We start from the raw sequence: 14,571 nt of genomic DNA on the forward strand, positions 1-14,571 counted from the left end.
GCAACGTAATTTCATTTTAATGTATGCCGATTAGTGTACATTCAAAGTGACAATAAAATTGTTCCAAGTCTAAATCAAAGACTGGTCCTCGCACAACCATCACAGCATTCCAAGTGTCATGTAATCAGACTTTGGATGCTTGGAAACCAGAATGTATTTACACTGGTTGCAGTATCCTAGGATCACATGATCCTAGAATACTGCATTTTTTTCCAGCCATCTTCCAAACAAGCAAAGTTAATGGAAGAAGCCAGTTTTACTTAATGGCCACCTTATTCTCTCAATAACCGAAGTGATTCACTTAACTTTTATGACCAAAAAAAAGTCATAAAATTGGGTGTGACTCACTTAACAGCCATCTTGCTTAATAACGGAAATCTTGATCCTAATTCTGGTAAGTCAAAAACTACTTGTATTGGAAATAAAGGCCAGAGAAATAAGTATCCTACCTATATTACAGTTCAGGACGTATTACAAGCATGAGATCCACTTTTTCATCCAAAACTTGGATGAATATAACTTTGCAGTATAACTAGTATTTCTTATACTGCGAAGGTTTTGGTCTTGAGCTGATAACTTAATGTTAAAATCTCCGGTCTATTGTAAAAAAATTTTTTTAAATTTTAATAAAAACTAGATAAGCAAAGCAAATCTTGAAAAAAAGACCATTGGGCTTCTAATTTCTCCCTTTTTATACATCTGCCAATTTGAAACATAAACTTCAGAAACTTTAAAGATGAATGGATTTCATGCTGACTGGGGAATTCTTGGAACTGGAAGTCCACAGATCCTTAAAAAAGACTGAAATTGAAAAACATCATTGTAGACATTCAAGTCCCTTAGAATCCAGGCTGTAAGCCACCGTATTAGCCCCGCTGCGTGATGTAAAGTTCGCCATACTCCTGTCAACTCAACATCACATTCTCCGTCCCACAGACAAATGAACTCGGCCTTCCACGCATGCGTGGAACTACGTTTATTTATTTATTTATTTATTATTTAAACTTATATACCGCCCTATCTCCCAAAGGACTCAGGGCGGTTTACAGGCATATAAAAAACATCAATATACAAATTAAAATAATCATTAAAAATAATCATTCCTAAGCAAGCGCTTCTTTCAACTTATTTCAAGGGCCTAAAAGAGCAGAGGCGCTAGTTCTGATTTCCCCCTCGGCTGCTCCGCCCCGCGCAGGCTACGGAAGCCGTTGGTAGCCAGGCAAGTGAATTAAGGAAGGACTTTTTGGCGCACGCGCGCTTGCCTAGCCTAGCCTCAGCTAGAGGGGGTGTGGGTGGGAAGAAAAAAAAAAAGCGAATAGTGAGCGGAAGCGGAAGCGGTGTGTGGCGAGACCAAACGGTTTAATTACACCCGCCCCTCCGCCTTTTTTTCTTCATGTTGAGTCGCGTTTCCCTTTTTCCGGCCTCCTCGCGCCCAGAGTGCCTGTTATTGGAGGCGTAACCGTCGCCCTCGCGCCCCCCCTCCCAAGAGAGAGAGAGAGAGAGAGCGGCCTAACCGTCGATTCCTCTGCCGCCGCCGCCGCCCTTTTCCGCTGCAGCCCCGCCCCGCCCCTTTCGCCCGAGTGGTACCGTGGCCTTTGGCGCCGAGTCCCGGTCAGGGCGGCCGCCGCTATGTCCGACAAGGAGTTCATGTGGGCCCTCAAAAACGGCGACCTGGACGAGGTGAAAGACTATGTGGCCAAGGTAAGGTGGGAGAAGCCGGGCTGGGAAGGCCCGAGGCTGGGGATAGTTTTATCCCTTTTCAGGCGGCGGGGCGGGGGTTTCTCTCTCTCTCTCTCTGTCTCTGTCACAAACACCCATTCCGGGCGGTGTTTTCCCCTCATAGAAGGCCAAGGTGGGATTCGGGCCTGCCTGGAGGCGCCTTCTGCACGGGCGAATGGGTGGGCGCGAGGCCTCCTTAGTGGCCCACCGCTTTTATCGCGCCCGAGGGGGGGGTCTTGGATGACGTCACTGGGGGCTTTGGAGTTTGGCAGTGATTTCACTTGGAGGGGGGCTCGTCCAGAATAAGCCCCCCCCCCAGAAGAGGCGGCCTTGAAAGATGGTCGCTCGGCTCCAGGGAAAACGGCCGGTCTACGCCCACCTTCCTTCCTTCGCCTCCGTTGAGGTGTGTCGGCTGTCATTCACAAGCTCTCCCAGCGATGAACCGGGGTCTTCAAAGGCTGGTTCTGTTGGTTAGTCTCTCAGTGCCTGGGGCAGGAGTATTAGCGCATCCCTACTCTCTCTCCTTCTCTCTCTTTTTAATTGAGGGTGCAGCCACACCCTCCTCCTAAATTATAATTCGTTTACAGGCATGCCTGTCTCCTGATTTGCATTTGAATCGTGTACTAAACACCTAATTCCCCCTCCCCAAAAAAATCAAAAAGCCACAAAGATGAAAAAGACAGGCCCAGAGGTGCAACTTCCTGTTAAGTTTGTTGCTTCAATGAATTGAAGGTGATGAAGTAGAAATGGGAGAGGAGAAGGGATTTAACTTAACTTCATTTAGATGAGTACTTAAAGAGCGCTAAGGGTTAAATTAACCCCCTGTACAAGAGTTGGGAGTGCATTTGCTATGTGATAGAACGATGTTTTTATTTTCTGATTCGCTTACAATCTCCATTGAGCCCCAAATCTGTATGATTAGTTGAAGGGAAGGACAGAATGGAATGTACTGTTCAATAAAAAAGACAGAAGACAACATATTAGAAGGATTCCACTACTGTATTGCTTTTCTATTTATGGTGACCAAACCAATCTGCATAGATTTTAATTTGTGTCAAGCAGTACTGAAAATAATGTAGCTGAGTCAGAAAACAGCTTCCTAATTAGAAAAAGATAGTTGAAAGAGTTACTGATATTCCACCTGTGGCTTCAAAACTTTGAGTAGCCTTGGATTATTTCCCAACTCCAAGTGTTTATCAGTGAAATTGCATTGTTAAGTCCTAGCTATTAACCCATGAGAGAAACTAGTTTTTTTTTTTAAAGTACTTTGAACTTCAGAATTGCAGTTTATCTAAAGGATACCTACCTGTAGGATGATTAAGGCTGGAGAAGACAAGGCTTTGTGTTTTAAATGGATAGAGACCGAAATGTTTCATCAAAGTTAGGATCGAACTTTATCTACTCTCAATACAAATTAACCTTATTTTGTAGGATGAAATGAAGGTCTTACCTGGCTTGGGTAGAAAAACTAGAATGTGAAATCCTTGCCTTTCATAGGCATAATTTCTCCAATTTAAAATTATTTTTCATATTGAAAATTTAAGAAATACTTGGGAGCAAAAATAACATACAGAAATAGGATTATTTTTGTCTTTTATAGTTTTTTAATTAAATACAAATTTTGCTCTTTATGTGATTGGAATATTTCCAAGAAGATAGTACAAACTACTTCATGATATTAGAAAATACCCTGGTGCAATAGGTAAAGTATTGGAATGAGTAATGCAGTTTTTTTAATCTACCTATGTATTTATCAAATTTATTAGTTGCCCATACACAGAGTAAGAATGAGCGGCTATATATAGCCTAAAGTATCAATTTGATGGTCTGTGCATTTTCTACCATGAATTATAACCCTATTGCAATACCACATTCCAATGCAAAAGTGTTCTCATTGTTAATGGGTCAACTGCATTTTTTAAAATCTGGAGATAGGAGTAACATGCAGCATTAAAAAGATAATACACTCTGCTTCTCCCCCAAATTACCTAAAGAAATGAAGATGATAATTCCATATGTGCTAGTCGTTCCCAACTCTAGGGGGCAGTGCTCATCTCCGTTTCAAAGCTGAAGAGCCAGCACTGTCAGAAGACGTCTCCATGGTCATGTGGCCGGCATGACTAAACACCAAAGGTGCACGGACCGCTGTTACCTTCCCAACTATTTTTCTACTTGTATTTTTTACCTGCTTTCAAACTGCTAGGTTGGCAGAAGCTGGACAAGTAACGGGAGCTCACCCTGTTATGCGGCACTAGGGATTTGAACCACTGAACTGCCAACCTTTCGATTGACAAGCTCAGCATCTTGAGACACATAGAATTCTAATTCCTTTTGTTAAGACAGATATTAGAAAACATAATGGTAAAATACTGAGCATACTTGTCTAAAACACTACATTTTAAAATTATGTGATTAGATAAATTAAGCAGCTCACAAGGAATTGGTTTCCTAATTCTCTATACTTACCATAGGTCTCTGCCAGTTCTAGACCTTAAATGGAATGTAAAGAAATTGATCTGAAAAAAATTACAGTGATAGTCATTAGCTTCAATTACTTGGGGTTTTTTTTAATGGAATATGAGCAACCTGAGAATGAGAAATTGGAATGGGATTTGATGACATTTTTCAAATACTTAATGTCCTATCATACAGAGGAGGATAAAAGTTTGTTCTTTGCTCCATGTGGAGCAAAGCTCCGTGATCTATAGGGTTTGCAAAACAGTAAATTTGGGTTGAATGTTAGGAGTAAGACAAAGCAACAGAATCAATTAGATGAATGGGCTGTCTTTTGCTGAAGGTATTCAAATAGCCTTTGAAGATGGACAGTCTTTAGTGTACTTTAGCATGGAATTATTTGCGCAGAGGAATATGAACTAGATGGTATATCTTCAAATATAACTATCATAAATTTATGTGAGTTCTGTGGAAATATTTCTCTGGCAGAATAGTACATATCTTCCTATATTTGATTCGTTTCTTAAAAACTGTCTTGCTTTTCAGAGATTTATTGTTTCCTAAAGTGGCTCTTATCAGTTTTTAAAAAGCATGGTAAACAAGGAAATAAGAGTAAGGAAAAGAGAAAAATCCTTCAATACCATATGTGAATTGTTAGTTATTGATTTATTATACAATATCATACATTTGTGTACAAATGACTTGGCGACTTAGATTGAATATAGCAAAATGATAATTTAAACAACTACATAATACCAGTGTAAATGACAATAAATAAAAGAAAGTGAAATAATAAAAAAAAATTACAGTGGCCAGATCATGAATATGTTCTCCAAAATAATTCTGTTTTTAATAGCCTTCTAAAGTCCATAGGGAAGGTCAGTCTGATCACCATTTGGAAATTATTCCATGGCTGGGCTATCTAATCTTGACTCTTTACATTCTGGAAATGTGGCTGTTCACAGAAGATATGTCAGGTTGGGCTGATTTAATTGAGTAAAGGCAATCCTGTAGATCCATGAAGAACTTTATAGGTTAATGCAAGAACCTTAAATTATGCTCAAACTTATCGGTGACCACTGCACAGCCCACAGAATTCGTGTTATATGTTCCCAGCAGTATTCTTCAAAGGCGGGCAGCCCTATTCAAAGTATATTGCAGTGATCCAATTGGGTGGTAATGGGACATGAATCATTGTAGCTAGGTCAGCCTGCATCAGATACAGCTATCCTCACTTATCAACTGCTTAGGACTATTTAAAGTTACAATGGTGCTGAAAAAATTATAACCAGTCCTCATACTTAACAGCTGCAGCATCCCAGTGGTCATGTGATTAAGATTTAGGCACTTTGCGATTGGCAGGTATTTATGTGTGTTTCAGTACCAGCTTCTGATAAGCAAGTCAGTAGAGAAGCTAGTCATAAGTCGAAATCACATGATATCTTGCTTAATGACTGTAGCAGAAGTGAGATTGTAAAACTGTCTCAGTCACCTGTTGTCCACTTAGCAACCTTGTTGCTTAGCCACAGAGTTGCCGGTCCCAATTGTTATGTGAGGACTACCTGTAGGGGAGTAATTGATCACCAGATGAATGTGGGCAAATGTCCCCTAGCCATAGCTTTCATCAACTGTTTTCTCCAGCTGGAGTTGTTTGTTCTAGACAAACCTGCTGTTTCAAAAAGTATTCCTGCCCCTTTAGCACTGCAATTGATAGAAAATCCTGGGGTATAAATAGTAACTACATACAGATAATAAGATAATAATATACATACAGATAATAAGATAATAAGTATGTTATCTTATTGGGGTTTGGTTTGGTCTGTATCTCCCATTCACTTTATAAATTCCAAACATTAAAACTGGAAATTGACATCATCTCCCTTACAGTCTGAATTGTTGTTTTAAATGTGGATGTTATCAACATATTGATATCTCAAATTATATTACCTTATCCAAATGTATATCAAATTAAAAGTCCAGGCTGAAAAGGAATCGTCGTTTTGTGTTCATTTGGTACTGTTTACTAGTTGTCTCAGTGAGATCCATTGTGATGCATTATGTTAAAATAAAATAAAACTCTGAAGTTTTACTTAGCAGCATTGACTCTTAATATGTATCTTTGCTGATCTCTTATTCAGTAGTACCTGCTGTTGTTTCCAGTAGTTTTCTCCAAGCATCCGACTCCTCCAAATACTCTTTCTGAGAGCAGTGTTTTGTGTAATGCAAAGACCACTTGGTTAGATGACCATTCCCCTTCTACATTTTTTACTTTTAAAACCTTAGAATTTTGTATTTTTGACAAGTAAAATGATTATGGTCACAGTATGATGCAGTCCCATCTTCGCCATTTTTAAAAGCCCTTTTAAGTCATATTTCTATATCAAAACAATTTAAGATAAATTAATGAATTCCATTCAATTTTTATTGCTTCTGAAACCTTTTTTTCTTACCACGTACCGTGTTACTGTGTGAAAGGAAGGGTTAATATTGATTTTAAAAAAGCCTTTAAATGGATTGAATGAGAGAGAAGATGTATTATTGTATTGCTTTTTAGGGTAGGCGGGTATCATCCCACTAAAAAGTATGCATATAGCAGTCTCAAGAGATGAAGGCATTTGTACTGATGAATATTTTGTAGTAGTTTGATTGAATTCAGTTTTCAGAAAATAATTTACTTGAACAATAGGGAAAATGCAAAAGGCAGAGTCAAAAGCAAAGATATCTGGCTTTGTTTAATAATCACAGGGAAAAGTAATAAGCATTTTAAATTATAAACTTACTGTCACACAATTAAATGATTTATCAGTCCATTTATTCATTGTGCTTTTTAATGGACTGATCCCAGAGTGCATTGAATGGATTAAGACAAACATTTAATTCCCTATTACAGTTTGAGATGGCAGCAGAACAGAAGAATTTAAATGATTATAATTTATCGAGGGTATTATTTGGGATATGAAGCAGAGTATCTGCATTATCTGTAATCCTTTGAATTCCTATAAAAAGTAGGTTTATCAGTTCTAGAACTTTGAGTCAAAAAAAGTAATCACCATTATTGCTTCAGTGAGTTTTAGTTCTGTTTTCTGTTAATGAAGGAACACACTGAAAAGTATATTGTAAAGAATTGCTGTGTTCCTGGAAAGTAGCCATTGCTTAACATAGAGGAATGTTAAAGGAGATCATATTACCTGGAAATGCTAAAATCTTTAGATATATAAATTATTTCATTGTTAAGTGTTTATATGAAAAGCTGTGACTATGCACAACTGTTGTAGTTTTTGTTTGTCATTGTACAATTTTGAGTGGACACAATACAAGAAGAAATGAAGTTTCTATCAAGGGTTACTTGTTTTTCAATATTGTGCTGCTAAATACTGTTTGGTGGAACAACCAGTTTCACGCGTTTGTGTGTTTCCCAGTAATGGCTAGATAACTAAAATTACCCAGGTATAAGATGAAAGAGTTCTTCTGGTAGCAACATTAACATGAATACTAGGCTGAGAACTACATCCGTACTTCAGAAGTCCTAATAATGATAAACCTTCAGGATATACTCAGGTTTTGACTAGAACTTTGCATTTGCTTGGAACTAAATAGCCTACTGAGAGCATTCCATGAGATTTTTTTTTTTGGGGGGGGGGCAATGTTGCAGTGGAACAAAATTTCAAATATTCCAGGTATTGTGAGTTTTGATGGAGAAAAAAAATGAAACACTGTCTGTTCTACTGTAAGAAACAATGGCAATTCAAAACAATTCCCTAATGTACAAAGGTATATAAGGTTATAGCCCATATTGAATTTTATCTAGATAACTGCCTAGAGCAAACTTGGCTCTGCAGATTATTTTAAAATATATTTGAGTAGCAAACATTGGAAATAACAGTTACCAGAAATCTCTGAACCCAACAAATTATTCATTTTATTCATTTTACCACAGTATAATGTAATAAAGCAAAAATACAAACTCTGCGGTTCGAATTGCTATGGACAATAATGTCCATATTTTTTGGAAAATAGATGGTTTAAGAGAGGTGTGAAGGAATCTATTTATGCCAAAGTGAAAAATTATTCCTTCAATAGAGCTGGAGGCTTCAGATATAACCTGTCCCCCATTTTTTATGCTGCTGTTTCATCAGTCCCCAAGGTTAAGACCGCTTCACCGGTTCACCAGGAACGCCACACACTTAGCAACCCACCTAAGGCAGAGGACTTAGGAATTGAAACATTTACATCTTAACTTTCTGCCTACTCACCTAACAAGCCTATCCAGATTAGATGAGAAATGAAACTTCCCTGGAGGACATATATAGGGTCTCCCTAACAACTTGCTCAGATTTAGATAAAGAGTGAAATGTTTTGAATCAACAAGAAAAGTCTAATTGCCATCACTGAACTTCCACACTACTGACCTCCATGTTATGACTGGTTGAAGTAAAAGATATTTTACTGAAGGATAATTAACCTTTTTTTTATTCTAAAGGGTGAAGATGTTAACCGAACATTGGAAGGTGGGAGAAAACCTCTTCACTATGCAGCAGATTGTGGACAACTTGAGATTTTGGAGTTTCTTCTACTAAAGGGAGCTGATATTAATGTATGTTGAATAAAATCATTCACGCAATATAATAGATAAATTTATCTATTAGATTAAGACAAATAGTTGTTTTAAATCAGGGGTGTCCAAACTTGGTCCCTTTAAGACTTGTGGACTTCAATTCCCAGAGTTCCTCAGCCAGCTTTGCTGGCTGAGGGACTCTGGGAGTTGAAGTCCACAAGTCTTAAAGGGACCAAGTTTGGACACCCCTGTTTTAAATGCATAAAATGGGATGCATATATAGTTGCCCTTGACATAAGTGTTAATTTTGTTGTTGCACTACAGTATTAAAAAAATATTTATTGAAACATCTTAAAAGAAAATAGGATGTCTGTCTGTCTGTCTCTTCATTAGTTGCCAGTTACAAGGAACTAACAGATTAATCTGGATGGTTAAAGCACTTTACTACCTCAATAGAGTATTTGGAGTTGATTGAGGTTTTCATGACCACCCAAATCTTGTTGTCCTTCTCTTAGAAAATATCAATTGTGGGATAGCTGTATTAAAGATTAAAGATAGTCATTTTGTTCATTTTTTTGTATTCCATGTTTTCATAAAGTCTGAGTTTGAAAAAGAAAAAAGTTGCCCTCTTCATGATGAGGCCTTTCTTTTTATAGGCTCCAGATAAGCACAGTATCACTCCACTTCTTTCAGCAGTTTATGAAGATCATGTGTCCTGTGTGAAATTACTTCTCTCAAAGGTGAGAATATGTGATAGTATCATTCTGACAATTGTACCAACTTAGTAAATTTCATTTTTCAAGATGTTTTTATCAAAAGTTCTGGAGTAAATATCAGAAATAAATTCAGATAGACCAAAGAAGTAGGGTGAAAAAGGAAAGAGAAAAGCATTTAATGAAGTACAGAGCTTCTGAAATGTTTGAAAATAACAAGATTTGGTCTGTAGAATCCCTTTTTATTAGTCTTTGACTTGAGCTATTGTATGTATAGCATAAAGTTTAGTGTAGTTACTTTATTCTACCGTAAAATTATTTGGCTAAGTTAACTGTGAATGATTATTCATGTTGATACTGTCAATTAAATAACTACAAGCAAATAGGAAAAAGCCTGTTAAATATAAGTGTTACATAATTAAATATAAGTGTTACAAAACATAGGGTATTTTGGAAAACGGTCTATGACATTTCATTATTGCAAAAGAGTTACACATTCAATAATTGTGCATAATCTATGTGTCCTCTAGTATTCTCACTTTTTTATGCTGCAAGTGCAGCTGTAGCAAAGAACCTTTTCACAAGTTGTGTCCTTACTTAGGCTGGGAAGCCTTTGAGACATTCATATATCTTGGTAGCCCCACGATTGGGTTACTGTAATGTGCTGTTTTTGAGCCCTCTAAAGACCATCAGGAAGCTTCAGCTGGTCCAACATGGACAAGTATGGCAAATATGCATGGGCAACTATTTCATTCATTTGACCATGCTACTTCATGAACTTGGCTTATGGGTACAATTTAAGGTGCTGATTGCTACTTTTAAAGCCTTTAATGATATAAAGCCTGGCTATCTGGGGGATCACTTATCTCCAGTCGTCTCTGCCCTTCTAGTCTAGCAGAATGCGTATACTCTGCTAATACATCAGTTAAACAATGTCATCTTGTGTGGCCAGGAAACATGCCTAATGCTTCTACTATCGTATCTGCCCTCTGGAACAGTATTTCCCCAAAAGATTATTATAGGTTCACATCTCTCTATCTCTTCTTGCTTATTCTCTCAGGGCTTGGGGACAGGGTGATTGTGGAATTCCCCTTCCCATTTTTTTTAAGTGAATGGTTCATAGCTAGTGTTCTGTTCTCTCTAGAATCATCACGGAATCAGGCAGCCTGACAATTTTTTAGATAAATATGCTGTTTAGATTGTGGAATGACCAAGAATTAGTATCTACATTAATGAATGATATGGTTGTTTTGTTTGGTAATTCATATTGAAAAATATATGGATAGGCTCACTATTACAATAAAGACCCTGTTGACATTATGGAGCAATTATTTTTTTACCTTTGTTCAGCAGCACTTGGGTACATTCTGGAAACGAAAAGAGCTTGCAGGCTGATTGCATAGATCAGGGATAGTCAACCTTTTTATACCTACCGCCCACTTTTGTATCTCAGTAGTAAAATTTTCTAACTGCCCACCGGTTCCACAGTAATGTACCATGTATCGTCGTCTGCGCATGTCTCTCGTGCATCATGGATTGGGTTTGGGGGGGCGCTGGCTACCAGCTTTGCTTGTCTGTTACAGCTGGGTGGTGTGGGGGGGGGAGATGCATGAGCTAGTCTGAGACGAGGCTTTGTTTGCGGTTGCACTATAGCGCCATTTTGTTTCACTTACGTAACGTGAATTAAACTTATGCGTGGGTGATACAAATAGTATATTTTCAGAAATTTAAATTGACACGAGGAATTTTATGAAAACCTAATGAAAATGTTTTTAAATAATGCTATGAAAATTTTTTAAAAAGTCAATTAAATTTAAAAAAACGAAAGTGCTTCAGTATCGGACAAAGCCCCTACCGCCCACCGTGAAAGCTGGAACGCCCACTAGTGGGTGGTAAGGACCAGGTTGACTACCACTGCCTAGATGATTACTTGGATAATCAGGTATATAACAAAGAAGTGTGTTTTTCCTAAAGTGACAGTTCTTATCTTTTTACAGGGTGCTGATAAGACTGTGAAAGGGCCAGATGGACTAACTGCCTTTGAAGCCACTGACAATCAGGCAATCAAAGCTCTTCTTCAGTGACGGATGGACTGAGATCTAATGTCTCTCCTGTGGCCTCACACTGCTGCCTGTCTATCACTCTTTGTATCTTCCAGCTTCTTCAGCTAAATATTGGAGAGGGAGGGGAAAAAAACACAGTAAATCAGTCTAGTTAGGTACCTCTATCAAAAAGAGAACATGTTTGGAGAGTAGAAATACATATAATTGGTGTCTCTTTAGGACTTTTTATCCTGAACTATCTTCCCCATTTCTAGCAAAAGTATACTTATGCTGTGGAAGGGGAGAAGAATGTGGTCTGTAATGTAGCTTGTAAATGACTTGCTGAAAGTTTGTAAAATGGAAACTCTGTTCTTTATTTTCTAATATGTAAAAGCAATTAGCAGCCCAGCACTGTTGTACCGACACTTAACAAGCAAGGCAATGGGATAGCTTTTCTGTAGTTCTGTCCCTGTGCCTTAAATAGATTATATAATGCTGAAGGATTTTACTAATAATGTCCCAGTATTTAATAATTTAATGCCATTATTAACAAGGAACAAATAATACAAGCAGGGCAAATCTCCAGCAGAGGTGCTAAAAGAATGATTAAAATCATGGATTTTCTACCTTCCAAGATGCAAACCAATTACTTCTGGAATAGAGCTTTTGAAAAACTTCTAATTAGAGTGCCCTTCCCTAGAATATTGTAAAATACATTGGAACTAAGTGACTGTTCCAGAACTGTTGGCACTAGAAGATGGTAGCTTTGCCTTCATGGTTTAAATTAAATACCCTAATAAAAGGATTCAAATGAAATTCGTTTTAGAGAAGGCAGGAGCTTCTATTCTCTCAGCATCACCCTTGCCACATTAATCTGGTTAAATGCATGTTTCTTTGAAAGGGGGTTTGATTTACTATTAAGCCCTTGCATCAGACAATTATCAGAATTATATACAATTGATAAAATAGTCCTGAACAATGACAGGCTGCATCTACTGCCCAGTAACAGATTATGGTTTATACGAGTAATTTCACAAGTCTTCAGTGTAGCGCTTTAAAAATATTCACAGGTAAGGATTTGTAGTATACTAATATCTTGATTGGGATGCTAGGTCAAATAGCATTTAGATATTCTTATTAAAAAAAGTCAATACATTTTTTATCATAATAAAAACTTCCCACTGAGATTTTTATTGGCTTTGAGCAAGGTGTGCAGTGCAATGTTGACTGTCATCTAGGAAATTCTGGTGTCTAGCACATTTCATAATGAATGTAGCTTTTCAGTTTTAAAACATTTAACATTTACTATTGTACCATCCTCTCATCAGAAAAAAAGAAAGTGGGGAAATGGACTTAAGCAATGTTAATATTGCATCTTAAATTTTATCTTATTTGTCCCTTAGCACAGATATCACCTGTTATACTCAGATCGGTTATCCAGCATCCATGGGGAATAAACTTTATTCTCCAGAGATTGTTTTAAAAGTAGATCTATGTAATATATTTTTGTATTGGTGCAGAAATGTGATATAAAAATAATAAACTTTGCATGCACAGTCTACATAATCACATATTCACCTTTTTGTGCTATGGTAAACTGAAATATATTAATCCAATAAATTGAATTTCAGATTAATTTTAAAATTAAACATATTTTGTCCTGATCGGCATGACCTAGTTGACATTTGCCCTGAAGAGATATGAAATACTATCATTCTGTTCTAGTGAAACATAAATTATGGTTATCATTTGTTCAGATGTTCCTTCCATTCTCTCTCTCCTCCTCCTCTCTCCCTCATCAGATATGTTGGAGCATTTGTGCCTCTTCCTGCCCACTTCTTTCACTCTATGGTCATGTTTTCCTTGCACAACTACAGGTAGATTCCAATGAATAGTTCTTAACACCTGTCTTATACTTATTTGTTCAGGGTTATTAAATATATATTTGCCCTTTCTCTGCTATTCATTTAAGAAAGCAGGCCAACTTCTGGTTTTTTTTCCTTTTGTTTGTACTAAAATGTGGTTTATAGCCTAAAATGATATAACTGTATATCATTTTAGGCTATAAACTAATGTAGCAACTGATGATATTAGCTCTTGGTGAACACTCTTGAAGTATCCTATCCCAACCCCACTTAAGGGGGTCATCGGCACTAGTTAGCAACCTAGAAATCAGTGCAGTATCAGTCTCCTTCATTTCTGATTTCTGTTTAAGATGGTTTGCCATTTTAAAACTTTCTGCTCCTCTTTTGTTATAGGCATTGCTTTCCTGACTTGGTTTTTGTTCTTCAGTACAGTACTAAGTAGATGAATTGATCAATAGAAGAAGCTGGTAAGAATAGAATGTCCTAGTTGAGCAATTCCAGTGTTGCATGCAGAATCTTCAACTGAACAGTCTTATATTTTATAAATGGGAAAACAATCATCTTTCTACCCCGGTGATGGGGGGAAAATAGTGCTTTGTGCATTTTGATATTTGACTTTTTTCCACAATGTAACCATTTTGAGAACAGTTTGATTTATCATTATCATGGTTCATAGACATCAGACTGCTAAATGATACAGTGTTTGTGTTGCAGGAATGAATGGAATAAACTTGAATTGTGTTATAGAAAAATCTGAATATTTTTGTTACCTTTCTATCCTTTCTATATTCCTTTCTTTGTAGTCTTGCACATGCAATATAATGCTTTGTAACATTTTACAAAGTAATTTACAAATCCTATATGGAACTACAGCTGTGCAACTGTACTTGACTTGTTAAACTATTTGTAATTCTCAAGTTTTTGGAAAGTTAATCTTTATTACGAAACCTGTGGAATGTTGTTAGAAATTGAGACTGTTTTAGCTTTTGATGGTGATACCTAATCATCTTAAAGAATAGATGAAAGAAGCAAAATATTAGCCTTTTCCATATCACAAATTTCTAAGAGGCATCAATTAATCTAGCCCAGGGGTCCCAGACTTTTTAGCTCATCCACCCTTTCACAAAATTTCAAATTGTTCATCAACCCCCAAATATTTATTACATGAAAATCATTTAAGTACTTTAATGCAAGTAGTACTCAACTTACAACCACAATTGAAT

General features: G+C 37.1%; 1 protein-coding gene across 1 annotated transcript; it reads left to right on the forward strand.

Moving 5' to 3' along the window:
- Nucleotides 1–1,382: 1,382 nt before the first annotated feature.
- MTPN (myotrophin) lies at nucleotides 1,383–14,106 on the forward strand. The gene is made up of 4 exons (XM_058190910.1): nucleotides 1,383–1,701; nucleotides 8,654–8,767; nucleotides 9,385–9,468; nucleotides 11,439–14,106. Exons 1-4 carry the CDS (start codon nucleotides 1,630–1,632, stop codon nucleotides 11,523–11,525), a joined length of 357 nt encoding a protein of 118 aa, XP_058046893.1. The 5' UTR covers nucleotides 1,383–1,629; the 3' UTR covers nucleotides 11,526–14,106.
- Nucleotides 14,107–14,571: the final 465 nt, after the last annotated feature.

The sequence above is a fragment of the Ahaetulla prasina genome, chromosome 7 (assembly GCF_028640845.1).
Source record: "Ahaetulla prasina isolate Xishuangbanna chromosome 7, ASM2864084v1, whole genome shotgun sequence".
In the NCBI taxonomy this organism is placed as follows: domain Eukaryota; kingdom Metazoa; phylum Chordata; class Lepidosauria; order Squamata; family Colubridae; genus Ahaetulla; species Ahaetulla prasina.

Excerpts from the sequence above, each read along its gene's own strand:
- MTPN (XM_058190910.1), top strand. The coding sequence starts at position 1,630 with ATGTCCGACAAGGAGTTCATGTGGGCCCTCAAAAACGGCGACCTGGAC. Across the intron at positions 8,768-9,384 it reads TAAAGGGAGCTGATATTAAT|GCTCCAGATAAGCACAGTAT; the intron begins GTATGTTGAATA and ends TTCTTTTTATAG. Across the intron at positions 9,469-11,438 it reads TGAAATTACTTCTCTCAAAG|GGTGCTGATAAGACTGTGAA; the intron begins GTGAGAATATGT and ends ATCTTTTTACAG.